Source organism: Lasiosphaeria miniovina (assembly GCF_030549165.1).
Source record: "Lasiosphaeria miniovina strain SMH2392-1A chromosome Unknown B0T26scaffold_2, whole genome shotgun sequence".
Classification (NCBI taxonomy): Eukaryota; Fungi; Ascomycota; class Sordariomycetes; order Sordariales; family Lasiosphaeriaceae; genus Lasiosphaeria; species Lasiosphaeria miniovina.
The window spans coordinates 6,264,565-6,281,794 of NW_026848221.1; the positions used below are offsets into that span (position 1 = coordinate 6,264,565).

The window sequence follows — 17,230 nt, forward strand, 5'->3', positions numbered from 1 at the left end:
TTCCTTTTAGGGGGCGGCTTTTCTACTCTCTCTGTGTCTACAACATGAAGGGGGAAGGAGGGCTAGGGACAAAAACTACTTACTTGTATATCCATACCACATCTTGCCGCACATGAAGTCGACGATTATATCTATACCCATACCCATCCTATATCTATATCTATATACCTTACTAGTCTATTTCACATTTTTATGTTGCGATTGCTCGTATGCCTGCCGGGATGGTGTTGTCTATTGTGAGTTTTTCCAGATGTTAAAACTCCTCCACGGTTGTCGGAAGGTAGTGGTCACAAAGCAAAGCACACCAGTCGAGTAGATCGTTACCGGCAGAGAAGAGGCTGTGGTGATGGTGAAAATGTTCTTCCAAGACATGATCTCGGGCGCCTAGCCACGGTGCCGCCCAAAAGCATATTCGCTCGAGGTCAAGCCGAAGGATGCATCGAGTCCATCTTGGATGCCGCTGACAATGTTCAAGTGTCTTTGCCGTTCCTTTCTCCGACCATGGCAGCCTTCCTTCCTGCTGTCGCGTCGGGAATGCCCAGACGTTGTGAGCACTCTGCATTTTATCTGGAGAGATATCCCGCGCACATATGAGAATAGGCTTAGGGAATTCATTCGACCGAATTCCAGGCTGGCCAGAGCCAGTAAGGCTGAGCTTCTATAGGTGCTCATTCCATCACAAATAATAGTTGCTAAGTCGCTGTTCTCCACATATACCTGCTTCACCTCAAATCCTTCCTTCTTATAAGTAGAAACTACAACTATTTCCTTATATCGGAATCTAACATCTTAATATACCTCACCCGACGGGATTTCCGTATTACGGATATCCCCGTCCTCCACTATCTCGTGTAAGAGAGGGCAGGTATGCCTGATCAAGGTGGTCACAATGAAGGTAACAAGGAAGGTGAGCAATGACTGGTATTGGTGTAAGACTTCAACCTGGCCCTCGCAAAGGAAGGGGGCGAGGGCCACTGTTATATACATGCTCAGGAGCTCAGTCCCGTGTGTGTTTGTGAAGGCGTGGCGCCATAGTGTAGCTTAGTAGCTAGGCCAACTGGCAGTGGTCTAACCAGTTGGTGACGGGTAGTAGACGCGCACAAGGTGTGCGCGCGTTGGCAGGTGCTTAGGGTGCTCTTTCCTTACATCCACGATTACTAGGGTCGTCGCGCCTCTTTTCTCCAAGGATCGTGTTGTCCGCCTCCGAAACCAAGTTCTTCTAATACGTAATTACGGTCTTCATACCGGTAATCGTCTAGATACTCTAGTCTTCGTCGTTTCCATCCCCGAGGGCCAGGCAGGTTATCTACGATAACTCAACATAATCTCGAAATTACGACTTTATTATAGTCTTTTCTCGTTTCTAGTCGCTATAAAGACCTAACCAAATCCGGTCAAAGTCCCCGCCCTTATGGTTCTTAATAAATCTAATATTTTATCGTTAACGAGAGTAAATAATATAACCTAGGAGATTACTTATAGCCGTATCGATTGCTATACGCGAACCCGCTCTTATTGCAGACGAGAACCTACTTTCCGCTTTCTATCGATATTATTAAGTACGAGTAAATCATCGTCCTCGTCCGCTTTTCGTTATCGCTCTTTGCGGTTACGCGACTTGATAGGTTTACTGAGAATAATAACGGGGCGTAGGAATATTTTGGCGCGACTCGGATGCTTTTTGCGAAGTGCACGCGTTACGAAATGTTTGCGACAGCGAGGGTCGCCAATAAGAGGGAGGCCCAGCTCCCCTTAAATAAATTACGCCGCCGGCGCAACGGCGAAGCTGGCGAAACGGTCATCTTAACAGTGTGCCGCAAATTCAACGGCGTTTTCGTCTACCCGCTAGATCCGGTCGCTGGCTTGTCTATGGGAGAGCGGACGGGATCCCGAATTTTCCGGTCGTATGTGATAGTTTACGAGGGAAACGGACTCCATATCGGGTGGTTACACGCACCAGTGGGAACAAATTATTACGACTCCTACATTTAGAAGAAATGCCAACTACCACTACCTTACCATGTACCTGAAAAGATATCACTACTGCCGCTAGAACACTTTTTTTTAATACGAAGTACCAAGTATTTAATTAATTCCAAACTTGGAAAACATGTAGCTGGGAACCTTCGGCCGTGTTCTCGTTCAAGGATCTGGTGATTAAAGGTAGGTGAAGGTGAAGAAACTGGAGTAAAGCTGAGCTACGTCTGGACAGGTTGATTTTAGGGGAATATTAGGCGATGCTAGAATTGGGGCGGCCAAGGAAACAATATTAATATATCTGGACAAGCTCTCATGTGTGCGCCGACAAATTCAAACAAGTCCGCTCGTGTGGTCAAACACCTCGTTCTAAACCATTTATCATTCTTCTGGGCCTGGTAAACAAGAGACAAGCTGGTTTTCCCTTGGACCGCTGTGATATGTACGTCTAATTACGAGTGCGAAAGACGAGATACGCCGGGATAAAGGTCGGCATTCCCAATATGATATGTCTCGGACTCCTCAGAATTACATCACATATTCAGCCTTGCCTCACTTTTCCGTTACCACCTACTGATACTGTGAGCATAATAGGCACCGGAAGACCGTGGAGCCACCCGTCAATAAATAAAAGTGTTCCTATGATCCCCCGTGCTCCTATTATTCATCTGATGTTTAGACAGCTCAGCTGCGGTCGAGGCGGACCCACCGGGCACCTGGACGGCCGTTTCCTCTCTGCATAAATACCTGACCTCTCCCGGGCCTCTTCCTCTTTCCTTCCTCTTTCAACCTCCAGTCTTGACCTGCATAGTTTCGGCCGACGATTTCGACCAGAGAATTCCGGTAAGTCATTTCGCCGCGGCCAAGACAGCCACTACGCCTCCCTCTTCGCCCCCACCTTCATCTCTTTCTCGCTGTCTTTTTTGTCGGTCGGCCAGGGCCTATCGTCTCAACACCCTCTCTCCCGCCCGCCTTCTTTGCTCATTTGTTTATCTGCTTCTTTGCTCCTCTGCCCCTCTCTCTCTGCCCTTCCACGAAAAACTCCAACGCATCACTCTCTCTGCCCCTCTCCCTCTCCCTCTCCCTCTCCCTCTCCCTCTCCCTCTCCATCTCCATCTCCCTTTCCCCACCTCGTCCTCGCCTTGACCTCGCCTGATTTACGTTCGGCACGGAGAGTTAATTTGCAGGTAAATAACAACTGCATGAGACCACATAAGCCATCTCTCACTTTCGTCTCACTTGTCCATATTTGCTAATAATTACTCGCCCTAGAAGCAGCAAGACACCATGGACAAGGGCAAGGGCAAGGGCAATGAAGAGCCTAAGACGTCGGGGGCGCAGGAGGCGCTCCTGAAGAAGAAGCTGGGTACCAAGGTGCCGGTCGACGCAAAGCTCGTCGGCCAAGAGCGGGTAAGAAGCAAGCCCTGTCGCGAGGCACCGCCCTCGGCCCAGAAAGCCCAGCCCCGCCGCGTCCGCTTCGACGAAGACGAGGAAGACGCGCTGAACTTTCTCGAATACAAGGCCTATTTGGCAACCTCGGCCCTGGGCCGATCCCTGGACCAGAGCCAGGAACCAGCTGCTGCCGCCGGTGAGTCGGCATCCGGGGCTCGAGACCCCCCCACCGAGCTCAGCGAGCTCGACAAGCTGATCGAGGAGCTCCAAGCCCTCACAGCAGAGGCAAGCGGCACTGCCGCCGACGACACCACCACGCCTGGACAGCAGGCCGAGAAAGAGACCACGCCTCAAAAGGAGGCAGAGGAGAAGCGGGACCCCGAGGAGGTCAAGGCCTTTTGGGCCAGCGTGCGCGCCCAGCTGTACATCAGCGACGACGAGATCTACGGATCAGACGACGAGGACGATGATGAGGACGACGGCGACGACGCCAAGGCTAAGAAGGGCAAGGGCGAGGACGAGGACGAGGACGAGGGTAAACCATCAAAACTATCTCCTCGCGCGCGGAACTAGGGCCCCGTCACTAAACACTAGATAAGAAGAAGCAGCGCAGCGCCGCCAGCCATAGGAGGCTGCGGGCCGTCGTCCCTTCCCGGCCAGAGAGGGCCAACCCAGGTTCTTTCCGGGTCGCCGATACCAGAACTCCCCACCGCCGCCACCCTTATCATCATCATCTCCGTCGCCGCCTTCTTCGTCGTCGCCCTCGCGGCTGCGCCCGTTTTTGCTCTCTCCGTTTGTGTCTCGCCGAGCCCGCTCCCTCTCGGTTGTCCCCCCCATTCCCGCCGCTTTTGCGGGCGACGTCGTCGCCCATCCTGGCCTTGTTCGTGGCCCGCACCCTCTTTCTTCTTCATCGCCCGTGACGCCTGCTAGTTTTGGCGTCGAAGCCATAATGGGTCTCGAGCCCGCGCTCCTGCCCGCCAGCGGCGATGGCTGTGGAAGCAGCAGCAGAGCCACCACTACTCCTTTTATCGGCGACCCCTATTTTTCTTTTCCAGCTGCCGCAGCAGCAGCAGAGTCGACACCAGAGGCGGCTCCTACCGTTGCCGAGTGGCACCAGCGCTTCCCGCTCTTCTGCGAGGCGCCCCCCGCCGGCGCGCTCTTCCTGCCGTCGCGCCTGACGAGCAGAGACCTTGGCGGCCGCGCTTCTTCTATTGCTGCTCCCGTCCCCGCTCTTATCGAAGAGGAGGACGACGAGTACGAGCACGACGACACGCTCCGCCAGCAGCAGTCTCTCTTGGCACAGGATTCTTTCAGCGTCGCAGCCCCTGCCTCTCCCATCGACGTCGAAGAGGAAGAGGAAGAAGAAGACGATGAGACGCGCTACCGACTGTTCCTCGAGGCGCTCGACTTTTCCGCGTTCCAGGACCGCTTCCCGTTCCAGCTAGCCACTAACCCGGCCGACGTAGTCACCTTCCGAACCGCCGCCGCCGCGCCTTAGCCAGAGCCATCCACCCCATCCTGATGCTCGCCCTCGGTTTCGTCTCCATCGTCGCCGCTGGCCCCGTGCTCGCCGCCCAACCCGTCGCTGCGCTACCTGCAGCGGCAGCACGTGCGCATCTCGGCGCAGCGCCGCCGCCACGACGTGCAGCAGCAGGTTCTGGCCTCGAAGCAGCAGGAACTCGACGAGCGGCAGCAATACCTGAACGCGGAGCAGCAGCGCCTCGACGACGAGCGCCAGTCTCTGCAGCAGGAGCGCTAGTCGCTGGAGCAGGAGTGCCAGTCAACAGAGTAGGCCCCCGAGCAGTACACGCTGGCGCTGGAGCGGTTCGAGCAGCAGCAGCAGGCGCGCGCCTGGTTTGAACAGGAGCAGCAGGAGCAGCAGCAGCAGCAGCAGCACGTGCCGCGCCTGCACGCCATTCAGCAGCAGTACGACTAGCGGCTGCGCGCCCATCTGATGCTCCACCACCACTAGACTGATTAGCAGCAGCAGCAGCAGTTCTACGACGAGCCGTACATGCAGCGGCAGTCCCAAGGCCTGGCCAAGCAGGAGCAGCACCAGGCCACCGGCGGATACGAGCCCTACGAGCCCTACGAGCCATACGAACCCTACGAGTACGACCAGGCGCGCCGCATCGACCGCGCCATGCACCGCCAGCGCCAGCAGTACAGCCAACTGAGCCCATCGCGACCTCCGTGCGGAGGAGGCGGGGGCTGCGGTCCCGCGCTGGAACTGATCCGCGAGGAGGACGAGGATGGCGGCCAGGGCGACGAGGAGAGTGGTGGGTATCTCCTTGGTCCGCGGGGCTGGAGCCGGCGTGGCTGATTTTCTTTTTTCTTTTATTATTTTAATAGCGGCTAGAGGGCTTTTTTTTTTACCGGCTATAAGGCCTTATTCTTTAATTTCAAGGCGTGGGGGTTCTCGCGATAGGTGTTGTGGTTGTTTACTTAGGGCTAGGTCTTTTCGCTCGGGGCGTCTATTTTTGAGGCATAGGGCATTTTTCTTTCCTTTCGAGGCGCATGGGTTCGGGGCGTGGGGCATTTTTCCTCTTTCTCTACGGCTACGGGGTACGGCGTTATAGGTGACGATGAATTCTATACGAGTGAATAAGTTATGTATATATGCGAATCCCAAAATAAAAGCAGGTAGGAGCACAGCCCATTCACGGGGTGTGCGGCTAGTTATGTTACGTCGTCATTGTGGGGTTGCTATGCTGACTTAGGGGGCCCGTAAATAGAGGTCTGATGCCGTGCGCGGGCTGGTGGGGCGAACGCGGCTGTTTGAACAAATATTTGCAGCTCATATCATCATCAGATGGGGGTGATTGTGGGCAGTACGGGGCTTTGTAGTGGCTTTGGCCGTGTCTTTTCTGACTTCTTGGGTTGAAATCAGCCGCGAGCAACTCAGGGGCGGAGTAAACAAAGCCGGCAGCTGCTGGGGCAACCTCTGGCACCACCACCCGGACGCTCAAAACCGACAGTTCCTGTGTTGGTAGCTTCTCCAAAGCAACATCTCCCAAAATTTGCATTCCGATTGCTAGCATCATCCCCTCAGCTCTAGATTCAAACTGAGTCTACTATGTCTCGATACCCCGCCCTGCTTAGGGTTGCGTCTGCTCCCAGCCCAGGTTTCTTCCAGGTATTTTAGTATGAGAGCTGCGCCCTGGCTGGCTGGCTGGTTTAAATATGACTAGACATGCAGTTACCAGTTACTTGTTGCCTTCAGACCGCCGCGATACTGCCGAGGAGGTATACGTATAAAACCCACAAGGACATTCAAAATACCCCCTTTAGCAGGACATGTAGGCATCCCCGACTTGAGATTTTAGTCTTCCGTCCGGGCGACTTTGTCATATATGCCTGTGATAAACTTTCCTACAACGCTGGCCAAAGGAAACTGTTGCAGTGAGTCTAGCGGCGTGGCGGCTGGGTCGACTCTATCACCCGGCGCATCTAGACCGCCCAGTCGGTCGACAAGGTTGAGAATTCGTAGATAGTATTTGATTGGCCCTCGACCGCACAAGTCAAGGGCGTCTACGCCCTATGCGAGGGAAACATCAAGGACTCGTCTTAAGACATGCTGGAAAGAACCAAGCTCGAGCCGATGATCTAAGACGATGACAACCGCGTGCACAACAGGTTCAGGAAGGGGCCTCTTCCTCATCCATCCGCACAACTCGCAAGGACAAGAAAGACGATGTACCAACCAGCTTGCTCGCCCAGGGGACATGGCGTCCTCAACGCGCAACCCAGTGAATATGTCTAAAGCCTGGTGCGTCGCCGCTCAGGACGCTGAGCGGCCACACAAGACCTCCCGCTAATCACGGCACTACTGGCGATGGCCGTAGCGTAGTGCTGCCAGTTGACTGCCCGGGTGAAAAAGAATGAACGGGGGAGGGTTGTCACGGCACGGCGGTAGGCGCTGAGGCCCTACGGATGCGTGACCATACTATAACCCACTATAGAATTGCAGCCTGACGGCTTGTAATTCTGGCATCCTTTTGGAAGGTGTGGTGCAGCGGTAGTGGGTGTTGCTAAACGCCGTCACAATTACAAGCCGCCCTACGGCTGCGGGTTCGAGCCCTGCAGTTGCAAATGAGTCCTTTTGTGAATAAAGGTAGTTTGGGGATCCCTATAGTATGCCCTAGCCCGCGTAGAGCTCCCGAACCGTAGTGCTCGAGGTTCCGGGGTAGTCAGACCTCTACGCGCCCCGCGGGGCCGAGGGGGGGGTGATGTCACGGCACGGCGGTAGGCGCTGAGGCCCTACGGATGCGTGACCATACTATAACCCACTATAGAATTGCAGCCTGACGGCTTGTAATTCTGGCATCCTTTTGGAAGGTGTGGTGCAGCGGTAGTGGGTGTTGCTAAACGCCGTCACAAGGGTATGGTGTCGAGTTCTGCCCCCCTTGTACGATGAAACATTGCTCCGGCCAGCTATCGACATCACCATCTACACCAAGACTATAAACCAAGGGAGCAGTAATAGAAGGGGGTGGTTGGCACCAGGGCAATGTATAAGCAAATATAGCTACTAATTAGATAGTCACCTAGATAGACAGAAGCCTATTAGCGAATAGATACCCGACTTTATTTAGTTATTCATGACTCTTTGCAAGCGGGTATCTACATATATATATATATATATATATTTAGGTCCATGGATTTATTCTATACGCTTCAAATCCCACCCCCTTCTTTTAAATACAAATACAGTGGTTCTTGCCCGTCTAAATCCGTCTATAATGGGTAAGTAGCCAACCTCCTGCTCCAAACCATGCAGATGCAGGTATGACGACGACGACGAGAATGACGATACTATGTAGTAATAATAACAACAACAGGGTATATACACGGAAGTGATGCACATTTCGAGCGGTCGTGTGCCTGGACAGAGAGGCGAGTTTTCATTACATGTATGCCTATTGCCTGGGAGTGTCTCCTGTGGCCTGGGGAAAACGAGAGGGGGCCAGTGGGAAGGTGTCGATAGCGGGTTTCTTGCCCGCCGACGGGAGACGCTTTGCTGCTTCCCTTGGTGCTGCTTCTGTAGCAGACAACTGGGAGAAGGGGTCCGAAGACGGGTCCTCGGTCGACAATTGCTCCTCCAGCTTCGAGAATTGGTTCTTTGCCCACCGATGCGCCCGAGGGCCTCTTTTCTGCTTCGGCAGGACGGGCTGCGCCTCTCGGCCCGAAACCTGTCGCTGCAGGTCTGGTGCCTCTTCCGGTGCCGCTTCTAGTGCCTCTTCTGGTGCCGCCTCTGCGGCAGGTGGCACATTTCCCACCATCGTGTCCATCATTTCGTACGCAGCTGTCCGGTCAACGCCATGTAGGAACCTAAATGCGCTTCCCGTGCGCCTGTCGGGGACGCAGCCGGCAAGCTCCATGTTCTGCATGGTCTTTACTGTCTCTACAATGTTCCCCCTGATGGCGTGGCCGGTTATGAGGCTGTTCCACGTGACAATGTTGGGCTCGATGCCGTTCTTGCGCATCAAGTCTAGGAGGGCCTCGCTGTTAGCCGACTCTCGACTCCGCGCGAAGGCGTCGAGCAAGATGTTGTACGTGTAGATGCTGGGCGCCGGGTGCCGCGGCGTCTTGTCGCCGGGGCCTGCCGCGGCGCCCGCTGCCGAATCCTGGAGCATTTCATCAAAGACGTCGAGCGCAAACCGCAGCCGGCCGTCTATCTCGGTCGCCCGCTTGATGACGGAATCGTACACAATTGTCTGGGGGAAGGCGTCGCTGCCCTTGACAAGTATGAGTGCCACGGGGTCGCCGCTCTTGAGCAGCGCCCGAAAGTGCGCGTACCAGGTGATGATGGTGTATGTGTGAGATATGTCCTTGACGAAGCTAAGGACCATGACTGCGAGTGTGTAGTTGTCGGGATCAAAGAGGCTTCGGGGCGGTGTAGAGGATGGCAACTCGTCGACCACCCGCCTCACCTTTGTGAACCAGAGCGAAGCTGGCCGCGTGCCTTTGAGGGTCTCTGTGACGGACTCGAGCATTCTATCCAGGTGGTAAGACGGAATGAGCTTTCTCAGCATATCCATCTTGAAGATCTTCGAATAGGCGAAAAGCATCACCTCGAAGCTGCGGACATCGCGCCGAGGGCTCCGGAGGAACTTGACCTCGCGCCACGCGCTCAAGTAGATGGCGTGGAGCACATCGTTCCAGAAGATTAGCGATCCCCCCCGGATGCCACCCTCGGACACCATGCCAATGATCCTGGCCATCAACCACGGGTTCCCGCCGAGTTTTATGGCGTGAAACATGGTCGAGTACAGGAACTTGTCGGGCTCGATGCCTTGTTCTAACGCCAACTTGAACACCTTCATCGCCGTGCGCGAGTCTTTGTTGATGCCAAACCCCCTGATGATGGCCGTGAAGTTGGCGAGATTCGGCCGCAGCCCGGCCTCGATGAGGGCTTGGTACACACCTACGCGGAGGACCACTTGGGCTGGGTCATTGGGGTCTGCCCGGCCAAACGATAAGAGGGACGTGGCCAGGGCGCCGCCGACGTGGGTCTCGAAAAAAGATACACCTTTTTTTTTCGCATCTGCGACCAAGTCCCCAAGCATGTCGAGAACCATTTGCTTGTGTGCCACAATCGGCGCCAGCCGGTTGGCAAACCGGAGCCTGGTGAAGAATTTAAGCGGGTGGTAGTTGCTTTCGAGGGCCGAGTACAGCTCGGCCACGGTCTTGGGCTGATCCAAGAGACCTATCAAGCACGAGATTGCTTCATCTTTGAACCTGATGCGCCGTGCGGAACGTTGAGACAACATCTGGACAGCCAGACGAGTAACAGCCGCAGCGCGTTCCGGCCGGGCGCCGGGGGGTAGCAGCTCTAGACTATGACATAGAAAAGTGACGACATCCCTCAGCGCGTATTGTGGCGCGGCGGAGTCCGCCCATATGGCCTCGAACACCTCGCAGGCTATGTGAGGAGTGTACCGGAGGGTCAGTGCCACGACATTGCACCACTCTACACTCCTGTACACGATTCTGGGGCGAGCCTCCCATTCTTCCCTCATTTCTAAAACGCTCTTTTTGCTGTCGGCCCACCGGCGCCATAATCCAAAAGCAGGCGTGCGTTCCAGCTTCGTGGGAAACTCGGGCGGCTTCCACGGCTCCATACCCAAGGATGTGTTGCCTCGAGTGTAGAGGTGCCAATAGGCAGCCTCGAAGCCATCCCTCCAATCTCGGAACAGTGCCGCATCCTGTGCCTGAGTCCGGGACCATGTCTTGCGAGCGAGCATCTGGAACATCAAGGACCGATCTAGTTCGAAAATCTCTCGAGCATGTTGGTGTCGCGTTTTCCACCTCGTGGCTGGGTCTACTATGTGCCGGCTGCCTCCTGGCCCGTTTATCCATTGACTTGCTCCATCTTGCAGCACTTCCAAGACCTTGTTTTCTCGGTCAACGTGGCGAGGTATGGCACTAGCGAGGTCGGTTTGGGGGGTTGTTTGGCGCGCCGAGGCCGAGGCCGAGGCCGATGCTGGTTCTGGCGCTGGAACTGATGCTAGCGCTAGCTGTCTGCCTCTGCCAATGTCGTGGGCGAGAGGCGGCGTCAGGGTACTGGACTGTCGCAGGCGCTGTCCATTCCCATGGTCGTTCTCGTTCTGGGCATAGAGGCGGACACGCAGGCCGGCTCGAGCAAGACAGGACCGGCAGACGAAAGCGGACCGCTGCATTTTACTTTGCAACGGGCGAATTGGTGAATCGCGGCAGGATACCGCTCTGATCGGATCTTCTCATCTGTCGCGCATTGCGTAGAGGCGTTAGAATGTGCCCGCCTGAGCGGCGCTCCGAGAAAAAGGAAAAGTTTGTAAAGTAGTCGTCGAGCTTTTTTAGTGATCCGTTTTAGCCAGCGCCTCAGTACAAAAATGCCCCCTGTCAGGATGCAGCCCAGTGGTAGTGCGATATGCGCCCGCTATGGTCTGTGCTGTGCCCGCCCACTACAGGCAAAAGGACGCCAAGACAACTTTTACCGCTTCAAGCTCCTAGGTACCAAAATTACCTACGGATACGGAATACCACTTCTCAACGTCCAGCACTCATTGAATTTACGACACGCTGAATCACAACAACAACAACAAGAATTCAACAGGAATCCTCGCTTTCGCCAAACACCAAGCAGGGACACCGCACACAATCCCGCCACACATGTCGTCACACGCAACACTGAGCGCAGCGGCCGACGACCGCAAGGCCCGGCTCGCCAAGCTCAAGAGCCTCAAGCGCAAACAGCCCGGCGAGGACCACGACAACGACGGCGGCGACAGCGCGGCTCCGTCCCACGACCACAACGACGATACCACCGCCACCACCAACACCAACAACAACAATGACAACAACGACAACGGCGAGGCCCCCCCCAGCCCGCCATCCAACGACGTAGCGCGGCTACACCTGTCGGGGCGCAACTACGACGTCGCGGCGCGGGGGCCGAAGCTGGGGTTCGAGGCGCCGCCGACGCTGGGCCTGGAGACGGCGACGCTGGAGGAGCAGGCGGCGTCGCTGGAGGAGGCGTCGCGGCGGCAGGCGGCGGCGGACGCGGCGGACGACAAGGGCATCGACCTGTTCAAGTTGCAGCCCAAGAAGCCTAACTGGGACCTCAAGCGGGAGCTGGGCCGCAAGCTCGAGGTGCTCAACGCGCGCACCGACAACGCCATTGCGCGGCTCGTGCGCGAGCGGCTGGCTGCAAAGAAGGCTGTCGCGTCGTCGTCGTCGTCTCAATCGCAGAGCAGCGAGAAGGCGGCGGCGGCAGGTGGAGATTTGCTGGACGGCGCTGCGCTTGTCGAGGGCATGCGACTGCGGGAGAAGGAGGAGGAGGAAGAGACGAGACGGGAGCGAGAGCTGGAGGAGGCGGACTTGGCCTGAAGTTGCCCAAGGCCGAGGTATGAGCCCGCCCGCGGCGGCACCCAAACCCGAGGTTCTAAAAGCAAGGACACATTGAGCGGGAAAAGGGGTCAGGATTTGACGTTTCTGACTGGCACACGAGGATCTTTTTTTGCTTTGTTTGGAAAACGCAATCAAGTATGCATACATTTTGATACCCGTGTCCTATCAGCCCATCCTATCTACCCATATTCATCGACTGCGTTAGCGCTAACCTCTTGCTAAAGGGGCTCAGACTTCGCTCCCTGGGCGGCGGAGAGGGCTCCCGCCGAGGCGGAAGTCTTGTTCCCTGCTGGCTATGATTGTCTCGATCTCGATAATTGGGCCTCTGCTGCTGGTCTCTCCTACCAACTGGAGACCGTGTTGGCGATCTGGATCTAGAATAATGCCGCTCGGCCGGTGCTGCTCTCCCATAGTCTCTGCCCGAGTGTCCACCGCGGCGTGACCGCTTGGAAACCCGTACCGGAGGAGGTGAGGGCGAACGGGCGCCTGGCGGGGCTCTGCGTGAATAGCCCCTCTCTGGGCTCTCTGGGCTGCGCGACAGCTGGCTGGAGTGGCCGTCACTGGACGCAGTAGAACGCCGGCGGCTGTGCGATGGTCTGGGAGAAAGCGAAAGGTCACGAGCCTTGACTCTGGGCGGAGATCGGGAAACACGTCTCGGTGGCGGCGCGGGAGACGGCGAGCGCGTGGAAATGGTAGACACTGAGTCGTAGGAGTGAGACCTCCGTCGCTTCGGTGGCGAGTCGTTGGGGGCCGTATCCTCTTCGTCTTCTTCCTCAAGTGCGCGCTTCTTTGCCCGCTCAGCCTCCTTCTTGGCCAACTCCTCGTCGGCTACACCTTTCCTGAGCAGCATGTTAGCTAGATTGTATACACTAATAACACAACGAGCTTGCGACTTACTTCCGCTGAAGAGCATCGGGCACCTCGTTTGAGAGCTTTGGCAGTAGCTTGGGGTTAAAGAGCTGCTGAGTGCGAGAAGGCCTGGCTATATAGGGTCTCTCCTGAGGAGCTGCCTTGCACTCATATGAGTAGTGCCGTGCTGAGACTGAATGTTAGTCTAGGCTCACACATGGCTATGAAGTGGGGGTTACATATCTTTCTTCAGGCATTTCTGGCACTGAACATTTGCTGGTGCTGCCCTGGACGCGTCGCCGCGTCTCGAAGAGAACATGATGTGTGTGGGTGGTTGTGAAGGGGCTAAAGGCCAGAGGATCAAGCACGACAAGCTGAGATAATGCACTCGGGAATGGTAAGGATATGCACTGGTGATGATGTGCGTTTCCGTACAACGTGAAAATGGAACGACAATAAGGACAAGCTCGGTGCTTTGAAATCGCGAGGATCCAGCGGCGGCAGACTGGCTTGGCTGGCTGGCGAGGCAGCAATCAGGCAATCAGGCAATCCGGGAAGTCCCGTCCTGGTCAAACGTCGAAACCGGAGCCGAAACGCTGCTGTCCTCGAGAGTGTCAGTGCCTGAAGGTGCACTTTTGGTTTAGGTAGACCAAGCTTCCGAACCGAGACCCGTACTCGCAGTTCTCACGACTGTGACAATGAATTAAGTAGGTCTCGATGTCGTCTGGGTCTGAGGTGGGATACGCGGCGACTTCACTAATCTGGAAGTCTGGAACGGACCCGGCTGATTGGACGATCGCGCCTCCTGTGAGCGCCGCGGGAATGGTGCATGCACGTGATTGATTCAGCGACACCCGTAAAATCTGAGTGCAAATACCCGTGCTCCGCCCCACCTTTTACATGTTCAGGGAACCTGACCTAGCGGCCGTTCCCAACATGGCCAGCGACATCATGAAGCTGTCCTTTGCAAAGGTAGGCCGCCGTTTAGTGCCCTCTAGGCGCTGCTTGTTCTCCGACAGCCCGCTCAAGCCCCAAATATCCGGCACCTGATACTTGAGATTGACGCCGACACTGACACTGCCTTTTGCATCCAGGTCGCCGCCGCCTCTGCATCCAAGGATCCGACCTCCATCACTGCCATCGCTCGAGCGCCCGTCCCCGCTGCTGCCAGGGACAGGCGAGACCCGAATCCGCATTCTTCTGCGGCGATGCCCGCCCCTGTGCCAGTGGCTGCCCCAGTAGTCTCACTGTCTGCGGTCCCAGCTGTCGTCGGGGAATCCCCGCTGGTTGCTCCCGAGAGTGCCCAGCTCGCCGAGAGCAAGGTTGTTGCCGGGCTGAAGGAGCTCAAACTGGAGACGAAGACATCCAACCTAGTCATCAACGGGTCCGTGTCGAGCGCCACTGACAGGTCGGGCAAGACAGGCACCAGCCAGACGCCGTCCGACGACAATTCTCAGAGAGCCGACTCGAGCTCCGAGCTGGGCACCAAGCCCCCCAGCCTGGATGGCAAGAGCATCGCATCTGGTACAACGTTTGCCCTCGACGAAAAGGAGTCGCTACGCCCCGATGACAGTGCCAGCGTTAAGGCCGCTGCCGACGACGACGATACTTTCTCTATGCGAGGGTCGTATATTGCGGGCTCCCGCATGGGCTCTGATGTTGCCGCGCGCATTCACCGCATCCAGATTGGCGACATGCCCCCGAGGACAATAACCTCGCATGCCCTGACGGGGAGCAGCCAGAGTCAGGGAATCGTGACGCCGCAGAGCGGAGTCTCGGACAAGCAGCCGGCCGAGGAAGCAAAGCTGCCTCTGGTCGGAGCCAATGTGGCGCCCGACGTTATGGCTGCCCCTAACTTCCTGAGCCAGAACCCCGATGAGAAACTTCTCGAGGCCATGCAATCTCCCAAGGACCGGATATTCCTGTTGCGGCTTGAACAGCAAGTTATTGACTTTGCACAGGCATCTGAGTATGCCAGCTTTATCCGCAGACATTCCGTTCGTGATAGCTGACATGGTCCTTGACAGAGAGCCATTTATGGACTTGCCTCCGAGCAACTCGTTTTGTAGAATGTTGACTCACAAACTAGCAGACTACTATCACATGACGCATCAGTTTGAGGCGACAGCAGGAGCAGTGCGCATTTTCAAAACCCCATTCTGTAGAATTCCGCCTTCTTTGTCTAGCATCGCCGCAAGCACTCCAAGTAGCAGCTCCCCTGCTCCTGCACTCCTGCCGCGGAAGATCATGCGGCGAGGCGAGGACGGTGAGTTTGGTTTTATGAGTGCTGGCGCCTCCAAGGCCACGTCTGAGGCAGGCAGTGACGGAAAGGACAAAGCTGGGTCGAGAGAAAAGTACGCTCCTAGCCGCTCGCCACTAAAAGGACCTAATAGCTAACCAGGTGATCTGCACAGACTCACTAGAGAAGAGCGCGAGGAAGCTTATAATCGAGCGCGGCTACGCATTTTTGCGAGTATTGAGAAAACCGAGTCTTCTACCCCAGGTTCGTAGTCCGACAATCCTCCCCTTCTAATGGCTGCTGACCATAGCGCAGAGGGTGAAGACGCGAATGATATCTCTCGGACGAGCTCTGTTTCTGCCAAGGATCGGTCGAACGGCGCTACCAAGAGGAAACCAAACAAGCAGCGTCGCGATGATTCGGAAAGTTTTGATTCGCGATCTCAATATGTTGCCTGGTGTGGACCTCAACAATCAACTTGGGCACAGGCGCCGGCGGCCCCTCAGTATTTTCCCGTTAGCGGGTCTCCGTATACTGCGCCATACCAGCAGCCATACCAGAACTCGCTGCAAACGGCGTACGGGCCCAACCAGGCCTATCCGCAAATGGCTGCAAGTGGCGCGTTCGCCCCTCAGTATAATGGGATACCTAGCGTAAGTCAGATGTTGCCGGTGCGATTTATCCAACGCACTCTTCTAACTACTAGTACCCAGTATCCGAGTCCACCCGTAGCAGCTCAGGCAGCGCCGCCGCAGCAACCGCGCTACCCGCCGCCTTCGAACCCCCCCATGCCTGCACCGTACAGCAGCCCTGTGCCAAGTTTATCACAACCTGCCTGGTCGCAGCAGCAACCCTTTAACCAAAACACATTCCCGGGCCGGGGCAGTCCTTCGACTAACGGGGTTCCGTACCTCTATGGACAGCTGCCCGTCAATGTTAACCCGAACGACCCTAAGAGTCAGCACCCTATTCCGGGCAGCTACAACCGTCAGGCATTCAACCCAAAGACGCAATCCTTCGTGCCTGGAAACGGCATGGGCCCGATACCCTCGGCTTCAGGCCCTGGACCGGTTTCGGCCCCTTATGGGAGTTCTAGCTCTCACCATGGCAGCCCTCAGTTCAACTCGCAACACATGAGCTACACCGGCTACCAGCTGCAGCCAATACCTCAGCCGGGCTACGCACCCGGGCCGGGGCCCTATAGCATGACAAGGCAGGGCTCAAGCAGCTCTATGGGTCCGTACCACGCAGCATATCAGCCTTCCCACCTGCTGCCGCATGGGCCGCATCACTTCCAACAGAATCCGACATCCAATCTATCTAACAAGTCAGCTGGGCCTCCCGGGCCCATCGGAGCGGGACTCGGCCAGACTTTCAGTCATCTACCAAATTACGGGAATCCTGCCACCTTACCGCAGAAACCATCCACTTAGGAGTTTGAGCATCGGGCGGTGTCTATGTGCGACGGGATACTAGGTCACGAGGCGCAATGGATTAGGGCATGGATCGGGGCGTTCTAGGAGCAAGTTGCTAGGTCATGAAAGCGCGCCTGGCTGGCTGTCTGTCTGTCTCTGTCAAATGGTGAGAAATAATGCACTTGGTAATGAGTTTGAGCTGCGAGCAACGACAGACACCACCAAGGAAGGAAGGAGTCGGGTGAAAGGTGTGAAAAGATTATGGCCGTAAACTTCTTCATGACACACTCACAGACAGACGGACAGGCCGCCAGGGGTTTTTTATAGAGATGTGTTAGAATAGGAATTAAAAACGGTTATGTGTCAGCCTTCGTTCCTTTTCACTTGTACTCTTGTCTTTGCGGTTGGTCTACCTAAGACGCCTGTCTAAGCCCGTCTTCCTCGACCGCCTGTTAGGCCCTCTGTA

The 17,230-nt window shown here is 56.1% G+C and overlaps 6 protein-coding genes across 6 annotated transcripts; 4 read left to right on the forward strand and 2 right to left on the reverse strand.

The window, feature by feature from the left end:
- Positions 1–3,264: 3,264 nt before the first annotated feature.
- B0T26DRAFT_748796 (uncharacterized protein) lies at positions 3,265–3,942 on the forward strand (the record flags this gene model as incomplete). The annotated part of the gene is made up of 1 exon (XM_060445009.1): positions 3,265–3,942. The coding sequence occupies one exon, from the start codon at positions 3,265–3,267 to the stop codon at positions 3,940–3,942; it is 678 nt and encodes a 225-aa protein (XP_060301463.1).
- Positions 3,943–4,318: 376 nt separating this feature from the next.
- B0T26DRAFT_673112 (uncharacterized protein) lies at positions 4,319–5,692 on the forward strand (the record flags this gene model as incomplete). Its single annotated transcript, XM_060439558.1, has 3 exons — positions 4,319–4,831; positions 5,162–5,266; positions 5,354–5,692. 3 exons carry the CDS (start codon positions 4,319–4,321, stop codon positions 5,690–5,692), a joined length of 957 nt encoding a protein of 318 aa, XP_060301464.1.
- A 2,279-nt stretch (positions 5,693–7,971) lies between these two features.
- B0T26DRAFT_698685 (uncharacterized protein) lies at positions 7,972–11,192 on the reverse strand. The gene has a single exon (XM_060441438.1). It carries the CDS (start codon positions 11,049–11,051, stop codon positions 8,289–8,291), a length of 2,763 nt encoding a protein of 920 aa, XP_060301465.1. The 5' UTR covers positions 11,052–11,192; the 3' UTR covers positions 7,972–8,288.
- Positions 11,193–11,523: 331 nt separating this feature from the next.
- On the forward strand, positions 11,524–12,240 carry B0T26DRAFT_673114 (cwf18 pre-mRNA splicing factor-domain-containing protein; the record flags this gene model as incomplete). The annotated part of the gene is made up of 1 exon (XM_060439559.1): positions 11,524–12,240. One exon carries the CDS (start codon positions 11,524–11,526, stop codon positions 12,238–12,240), a length of 717 nt encoding a protein of 238 aa, XP_060301466.1.
- A 98-nt stretch (positions 12,241–12,338) lies between these two features.
- B0T26DRAFT_178799 (zinc knuckle-domain-containing protein) lies at positions 12,339–13,876 on the reverse strand. The gene is made up of 3 exons (XM_060433607.1): positions 13,354–13,876; positions 13,159–13,294; positions 12,339–13,100 (listed from the first exon to the last, which is right to left on the reverse strand). Exons 1-3 carry the CDS (start codon positions 13,427–13,429, stop codon positions 12,437–12,439), a joined length of 876 nt encoding a protein of 291 aa, XP_060301467.1. The 5' UTR covers positions 13,430–13,876; the 3' UTR covers positions 12,339–12,436.
- A 147-nt stretch (positions 13,877–14,023) lies between these two features.
- On the forward strand, positions 14,024–17,130 carry B0T26DRAFT_698693 (uncharacterized protein). Its single transcript, XM_060441439.1, has 6 exons — positions 14,024–14,082; positions 14,205–15,079; positions 15,138–15,464; positions 15,525–15,613; positions 15,665–16,002; positions 16,063–17,130. Exons 1-6 carry the CDS (start codon positions 14,047–14,049, stop codon positions 16,780–16,782), a joined length of 2,385 nt encoding a protein of 794 aa, XP_060301468.1. The 5' UTR covers positions 14,024–14,046; the 3' UTR covers positions 16,783–17,130.
- The last annotated feature ends 100 nt before the right edge of the window (positions 17,131–17,230 follow it).